The 8,276-nt window shown below is 40.0% G+C and overlaps 1 protein-coding gene across 2 annotated transcripts; it reads right to left on the reverse strand.

Moving 5' to 3' along the window:
• Positions 1-8,167, reverse strand: LOC137978944 (zinc finger protein 76-like). 2 transcript variants are annotated; one of them, XM_068826070.1, is made up of 6 exons: positions 8,040-8,167; positions 7,582-7,746; positions 5,715-5,799; positions 4,850-5,301; positions 1,958-2,260; positions 1-1,564 (listed from the first exon to the last, which is right to left on the reverse strand). In XM_068826070.1, exons 2-6 carry the CDS (start codon positions 7,721-7,723, stop codon positions 999-1,001), a joined length of 1,548 nt encoding a protein of 515 aa, XP_068682171.1. In that variant the 5' UTR covers positions 7,724-7,746; positions 8,040-8,167; the 3' UTR covers positions 1-998. The 2 variants fall into 2 exon arrangements, with proteins under 2 accessions (XP_068682171.1, XP_068682169.1); XM_068826068.1 differs by having other exon boundaries at positions 4-1,564; positions 4,850-5,304.
• Positions 8,168-8,276: the final 109 nt, after the last annotated feature.

An 8,276-nucleotide genomic window follows, 5' to 3' on the forward strand; every position in this document is an offset into this window, starting at 1 on the left:
GCCAACGGGGCTCATGTGAAGAGACCCTTGGATGAGCTTTTGTTTTGTTTTATTTCTATTTAATTTATTCGCCACAGTTCAACAAATACAAACGACTAATCTACATTACACAGTTACAATTAAAGAAAAAAAGAAAAAGTGGAGTGGCAGGAGAGAGGAAGAGAACTTTCTACCCAATTGACTTTCGTCATTGTTGACATTTTAATTTATCAACATACGAGTTTGTTTAGAGAACGCATATGCCTGAAAGTTTGACTTCAAAGTATAAAAGAACTTGCTAAACATAGTTGTCCCTAAGGATTAAACCACTGCAAAATCCGTGTACGATCAAAACTTGCTCTACGTTGGATCAAAATAGATCGTGACCACACAAAAAAACTTCAGAAATAGAAAATATACTGCAGATGTTGGTCAAGACAACGTGAATATAGGCGTTGTTACAATATTTCGGCTGGTCAACACCAGCCTTCTTCAGGTTTAAGACTTGGATCCAAGACAATTGTCCCGCTATACTGCTGAGACTGTTTAAAGGCAGTCGAAATGGTGCTTTATCGCGATATTGCTATGGAGATGATAAATGTTAACCTCAGTTGACAAAAAATAACTCGCCTATTACCCACAAAAGGTGTTGGGAGTTAAGATTTTTCAAATTAGGTAGTGGATGTAAGTACTTTTGAACTCACCTATTTTCAACAATAAGGTACGTGTTGGGGTTAGCTTTGATTTAAGGTTTGGGAAAACGATGAAGTTGGGGAGGAGAGCAAGGAAAAAATTTAGGACGCTTATCAAAATCGACATGCACCAAATACCAGCATTTCTGGATATACCGTTCTACAATTTACTAGTTTTGTCATCACAAAATATATGCAACGATGACTGAGTTCGTCGAATGGTGCATTAAAAATCAATCAACGAAATCTAGAAAAAAACGTCTTTCCACTGTTCTACTAACATAACCTATGTTGATGATCCGAGACCTGTAACACTCATGAGAAATCTTAGGAACAGCTCTGTGCTGCAATATCCACGTCAGAGTTTTGTGAAGTTTCCTCCTGTGTTTGTTGCATGAAACCCGTTAAGTCTATTGTCAGATGAGACACCGTGCCGGCATCCTGCTCTTGCGTTGCCTCCAGTTCCTCAGTGAGTGGTATTTGTATGTGCCCACTAAGAATATGCTGGCTGACAACACTTTGCATCATGTGCTCTACGTTGGAGGTTGGCAACACGTGATCCACAACCGACAGTTCTGATTGGCCATTTGTGGGAATGATGGCCGCTCCATCAAGCATGGTGTGAATGACAGCCTGTTGAGTTGCAACTGTTTCAGCGAGCGACGTAACGTCGGCAGTTGCCTGTGCGAGCCTATCTGCAGTTGTCATGGCATCATCAGTCGTCTGTACCAGAAGAGACATGGTGGGAATTGGTGTTGTTTCTATCGATACTTCCTTAGCCACTATAGGTTGAGCTAACACCAGCTGATCCCCAGTGGCTTGTGTTACGATGGTATGGTCATCTTGGGAATACACCAGTGCTTGCGGTGTCATGGACGCTTCGTCTTCTCCAGCTGTATTAGAAATGAATAAGATTTCCTTTCAAATCCTTAATACGGTTATCGTTAACAACTTTTTTTGGTTATTTTTTAGGTAAGGTAAGGTAAGGTAAGGTAACTTTATTTAAACACGGTATTTCCTTCAGGTATACATTTACATTGAAGTATGGAAAAACTAACTTCCTAACTAATCTAAAATCTAATTTAAAAACTAAAACAAAGATAAAAAGAAAACACCTGCCTTTTTACGGTTTCTTTTTACGGTTATCGTTAATAACTGCTTCGTGTCAATAAGAAAAAACTCCATTTCCTTAGCAATAACTTGAAACCTAAATAACTACTAAAATGACTGGGTGCAAAGGCGTAGCCCTTTTAGGGAGGCAGCCGTTGATGCTTATTTCACTGTACCTTGTTCATCAATGTTCTCGATATGCGACAGAATCTCTCCATGTTGCCCTCTTTCATCTCCTTGCACTATTACAGAGGCCGGAAGCTGTTTACTTGGCGCCTTCCTGTTCTTTATATCCTTGTTGACGTCTGTGTGTCTCTTCTGATGCGCATTACGGCTTCCACTTTGACTGAATGTCTTCCCACAGATCTCGCAGATGTATGGCTTCTCGCCAGTATGTATTAACTTGTGCTTTCGAAGGCTAGAGTGTTCGGTAAACGTTCGACCACACCCCTCCACTGGACAAGAGTAGGGCCTCTCGCCTAAAGAAAAATTGGACAGTATAGCAACCACAACGTGCAAAGCCAACGAAAAAGTAACTTCAAAATATGAAAGGAAACGAAGTTTATTTAAGTGTCTAGTCGTTCTAGCACAGGAGCACTAATTGGGGACACTGTAAACTGAAAACACAATAACGCAATTGAAGTCAAATGTTGGTTTTTGAGGAGAGGGGAAAACCGGAGTACCCGGTGCAGAGTAGAGTGCAGAGTATAGAACCAAACAAACTCAACCAACATATGACGCCGAGCCACATTGGTGGCAAGCGAGTGCTCTCACCACGGTGCCATCTCTGCCTGCACTGCCCGCATATTTAAGTACTTTGCTATCTCGTTTACTTTTTACAATAGGTTAAGCACGCGGCAACCGGAGGTGAGCTGTTTTCTCTTTTAACTTGTTTTCACACAACCACATTTACATTGCTAAGTACCTTTTTTCCATTAGGGATGATTAGTATTAAAATCTGGGAGACACCACTGTCCTGGCAACCAAATGTTCTCTTCCGATTGACGTCCGCGTCTCAAAAACGCGCGTGCTTAAGGCGACGTATCCTATAACTGGATTAGTTTGGAGGGATTTGACGAAAGATAGAGAATGAACGATTCACTGCTGTATGCTCGCGTTGACGTAAAAACTGTCTTAAAAATTTTGTCGCTTTACATTGTAGTTTTACAGACAATGGCACGCGACGTTTTTGAGCCACGAACGGTAACCGGAAGTGCGTTGTTTTCCCTTTTAACTTGTCTTCATATTGCTAAATATCTTTTTCCTATTAAAGACGAATACTTTAAAACCCTCGGAGACACTACTGTCCTGGCATGAAAAAAGTTCACTTCGGGTTGCGTCCGCCGTGGCTGCGTCGGGGGAGCTTAAGCACACGCGTTTTTGACACGTGGACGGCAACCGGAAGAAAACATTTCGCGTTCCAGGACAGTGGTGTCTCCCAGATTTTTATACTAATCATCTCTAATGGAGAAAAGATACTTAGCAATGTAACCATGGTTGTGTGAAGACAAGTTAAAAGGGAAAACAACTCACTTCCGGTCGCCGTCCGCGTCTCAAAAACGCTCGTGCTTAAGCTCCGAGCTTAAGGAACGAGGACGACGACGGCGACGGCAACGAGAACGTCATCTCAAAATATAAATTCACGTTATTGTCATCACTTCACGACTAGTTCGCTCCCTATTCTTATTTCAATTCATGGCGCTGATATTGCCGTACCCATCAATACCGTACGCTTGAAACTAGTGTTTTACATTAAAGGAAAGATTTACCATTGCGTTCACGTGATACTAGTTTGTAGAAGTTAATCAACGAGGAACAACGACGAAGAAGTTTGAAAAACCCGCTGTTGCAAATTTTGAGATCCTCAACAAGGGCACTGGTTGCACTATTGAAAGCATTAATTTTGGTACTCAACGAACGAGAGGTAACTTCATACCATTGAAACCAACAATTTTAACTGCAACTGGTTTTGTTGAAGCTTCCCAAAAGAACAACTTCTCGACCGTTTTGGCTGTAACGTGGTTTCTTCAAAACCCGGAGTCGTTTCCAAAAAGTTGAAGCTATACAAAAACAACAGCGGGCGTCGCCCATCGTTTTCAAGTTGGTAGCTGATTGAAAGAGGTGAGTAATTACAGCAACTAAAAACGGTTTTACCCAAAAGTGTGCATTTCCCAGTACGTTCCCAAGCGGAGTTAATTGGATTACAAAACCATTAATTTTAAAGGTCAGCTGATATAATATTCAAGGAAGATTAATGGCTCACTCCAGGTGATACAATACATTACAATACAAGACATACTAATGGACCATGAAACACAATCAACGAAAGGACGGAACAGAACAACAACAACAACAACAACAACAACAACAACTGTTGAGAATCCCAACTTGCCAGAGGAAAACCAGTTGGCTATTTACAAGTGCAGCTGAGATGTTGAACCAGGTGTCCTAGCGGATTTGGACCCCCCTAGAATTGGACCCCCTGGTCCCATATCTGCTAGCGGATTTGGACCCTCCTCTGCAGATTTGGACCCCTTAACAAAACTCAGTAAAAACATAACCATACATAATTTTCTTACATAATTTTCTTGTAGAAAGTGATAATAATTCAGAAAGTAGGTTTTTAGAAAAGTTTTTCAGAAAGTATGTTTTCAAAGTAGGTACTTTTTAATTAAAAACATACGCGTCGACGTTATCTTGTTCTCAGCATTACTAACTTAAATAAATGTCACAGAAATGAAACGATATGTGCTCTTTTCTTCATCAATTATAGTACGCGATCTTGTGTTGAAATCTTAAAGGACATCTCCTAAAAGCTTGCAGTTAGAATAAATTAGGAAAAAGGAATGTTTTGGGGGGGGGGGGGGGGTCCAAAATCTGCGAAGGGGGGTCCAAATCCCCTAGCGGATATGGACCGGGGGTCCAAATCTGCGGGGGGTCCAAATCTGCTGTGACACCAGGGACTACCAGGATCAAATTCACGGCAAACGCCGTAACCACACTGCCTCCATAAAGATCTCTTCGGTCCATAAGATCACTTGCTCATGTCATAACCGCGATAAACTTACCAGTGTGTATTCTCATGTGATTTTTCAAATTTCCTTGCGTTGTGAAGGACTTCCTACAGTTTTCAACTTTGCAAGTATAGGGTCTTTCGCCAGTGTGAACTCGCATGTGAACGTTAAGTCGCTGCAACACATAAAAGCTCTTGTTGCATCCCTCAAAAGAACAGTGGTACGCTCTGTCACCAGTGTGTGTTTTCAGGTGATATTTCATGTGTGCTGGCCATGCAAACACACGATCGCAGCCAGGATGCTGACATTTGAAGGTTTTCTTTCCACTGTGAGTACACTGGTGATAACGGAGATAACCAGACGACGTGAAATTTCGGCCACAACCCTCATGAGAACAAGAGTAAGGCTTTTCCCCAGTGTGCGTGCGCGTGTGGTACCTCAGATGGGCTGCTGTAGTAAATGTCCTGCCACATTCTGCATAATCACACTGGAACATTCTTGATGGGCTTCTTGTGAAAAAAGAAAGTATGACCTTATGCAGCTGGATTCCTCCTCAAACCATGTAAGCCAGTCTTTCATTAAAATGCAGATGATATGTTCATTTGGATGGACATGTTATGGTTGAATTTCATGTTTGGTTCAATTTTTTTCAAACTAGCTCAACTTTGATTTTCTCTTTGTTTCAGAATTTATGATAATTAATATTAGACAAATGAAATGGTTTGACAAATTGTAAACCAAGAAAAAAATTAACAAGAACAGATATTAAAAGATACTAAATTGAAATTAACTACATGCCGCTGACAGGGCACATTGGCTTGATGCTGCCAACATGATCACTTCTTTTTACCAAACTTCATCTATTATAGAGGTTCAAGTTTGTAAATTGTACAGGAAAAGCAAGCTTGCTGGTTCTTACTTTGTAGAATCATGTCTGGGCAAGACAAGAACTGGAGTCTGTTGATTATCCTCGGCAGAAGTTTCACTTTGAATATACAACAAACCTGGAAGAATTAACAGACATTTATAAGAATTAAACATTTTCTCCATTCTACCACAATATAAGAGATACTTATATCTGACAGTTCATATTATCTTTCAGAAAATAATTTGCCTGTGTTTATGTAATATTAAAGGAAACTTTAAAACTGAAATGGTAAAAATTACATTACTATATGTAACATAACAAAATGAAAAGGATGAGCCTTCATTGCATTCCATAGAGGTAAGGGGAGGGGAGGGGAGGGGAGAGTCAATGCAATGCAAAATAACATCTATGGGAGGGTAATCTTACTTTCTCAGACAATACACCATTTGTTTTTTTGAAGAAGAGTTAATGCAAAACTGGATTTCATGCAGTGACAGCCAATTTGGTTAGACTAAAGTGATAGTTTTCATTAAGCCTATTTGAAGTGGTCAACGTTGTCAGAGTAATGAGAGCTCATCATTGTTGTTGCTATCATCCATTGCCATTGCCATCATTATGGAGTTTTAGCAAGGACAACAGCAATGTCGAAGAAAACATCAGTCCTAAATATAACTTAGTGTTATCGCTATTGTTGTTTGTGGAGTATGGCAAAGAAATGCATGGAAACTTGTGTGGCACGTGCAGCACAAGTATTTTTCCTTCTTTTAACCAACACATTCATGCTTTGTGGTGTTGTTGATGCCGTAGCTGTTGTCTCTGCTTAAACTCCCTCTCATCATCATCTGACTGCCCTCAAGTTAATGATCCCAATGCTTTGCCATTGGGCCTTGTAATGAATTAAAGTTCCTCCTGGACAAGACCGGTGTCTCCAGTTATGGCACTGGAAAATGTTAATGAGCTGAGATATATATATAATTATTTATTTGCCAGCTGGGACTGGAGGAGGATATGGAAGATATGGACTGGGAGGTCCATATAGCCAAAACCTGCAGCCAAACTCTTGATTTTCAAGATTGAGGTCACAGTTTTTTGCTATACAGACCGACCCCCTCTCTCTTTCTTCCTCTCTGAAATCACTTTTTAAATTGTTGACTTGCACTGCGCTTGATAGTGAATGCAGTAACTGACTTACAAACTGAACGTTTCAAAGAGGAATATTTTTATTTGAATTCCATTTCCATGTCTCTTGTCTAAAAAACATCTGTTATAAAAGACTTCTGTATGCAAACGGATTCAGTGTCAAAAAATGGAAATTTAAGGTCATGACACAAGCTCATGCAACCAGGGCTAAGATTCCGGCCGGTTGGCAGGCAAGATAGAAAAATTCCGTTCGCTCCCAGAGCCAATCAAATTACAAGGTTCGCAGAATTCCACCTGCTTGCGCATTGAAAAAAAACACATGGTATTTAGCCCTGAAACAGTGGTCACCAAACTGAGCTACTCCTGTTTCACTATTCTTAAAATTGGCATTAATTTCATATCTAAAGCTAACTGAAGCAAAATCAGAAAAAATATTTCAAGTCACAATTGTGATCCCAGGTAAGTTTGACAGGTAAAAATTGGCAGGTACTTCAGGAGACAAAGGTGCATAAATTCAAAACAAATTCTTTGGATAAACAGCAGCTTTATATTATTTTCCTATAAAAGGGTGCCTGAGGGTGGAACCGTTGCATCACTAAAATTCGGTTTTGTCTACATCACATTTAGGTCCATTCAAAGACTGATTCTTAACCCCTCCCTCCTGGGAGCGAGACATTTATGGAGGGAAACCCCCTAAGGGAGGGGTAAGGGGCGAAAGGGCGAGGAGTCTGCAGACACTGTGACTCCTGCTACACGAAAATACAAAAATAAAGTCAACCTTGTTTGGCATCCACATCTGTACAGTCATCTGAGGTACAAGTCATCAAAGAACCCGTTCCTTCTGAAAGAACCTCCGAGGAAGCAGAAAATGTCGCTGAATTGATGTTTCCCAAAGGTCCCTGATCTTCCGATAAATCCATGATAAGAATTCTCGGAAAACAGACTGCAAATATGGTAAAAGTGTCGTATTATCGTTTTATTAAGTACCCTATACTCTTTCCAAAGTTTAAATTTAAAGTCAGTTGCGTTAATATAAGCGCGTTGCTGAAAATAATAACACAATTAACAGCTTCAATTATAATTTGGTAAATATTTCGGATTTCTTTCTCGAAACAAATCTTAGGACAGCCGTAAGCAAGATGTGAGCTTTTTAAAACCTCGTGTTTGAATCGTCAAATTAATAGAACTGCTTCACTATCAAACCGTACATAAATGCTGTTGACAGTGTGAACATACCTTCAATTAAACACGATCAGCTGGTCGTATTTCCCGCTTCTTTTCGTGTTATATTATGGTCTTGTTCTTGTAAAAAACTATCATGGTTTATCGATTATCCTCCATTCTTTCCAAGTTCTTTATCATACAAGAATTCCCAGCCACCTTTGCGGACTAAACCGGAAGGGAATATGGAATAAATGAGTTTTATTTTAATAAAAACTGTTATTTCTGCAATATAAAAAGAGTTAAAATTAA

Source organism: Montipora foliosa, chromosome 12 (genome assembly GCF_036669935.1).
Source record: "Montipora foliosa isolate CH-2021 chromosome 12, ASM3666993v2, whole genome shotgun sequence".
Lineage (NCBI taxonomy): Eukaryota > Metazoa > Cnidaria > Anthozoa > Scleractinia > Acroporidae > Montipora > Montipora foliosa.

What these genes read in the sequence shown, in the direction of transcription:
- LOC137978944 (XM_068826068.1), bottom strand. Translation starts at nt 7,723, where the DNA reads ATGGATTTATCGGAAGATCAGGGACCTTTGGGAAACATCAATTCAGCG. An exon ending in AGATGTGGATGCCAAACAAG is followed by an intron (nt 5,800 to 7,581) that starts GTTGACTTTATT and finishes TAATTCTTCCAG; the next exon opens with GTTTGTTGTATATTCAAAGT. An exon ending in CCCAGACATGATTCTACAAA is followed by an intron (nt 5,305 to 5,714) that starts GTAAGAACCAGC and finishes TTTTTTCACAAG; the next exon opens with AAGCCCATCAAGAATGTTCC.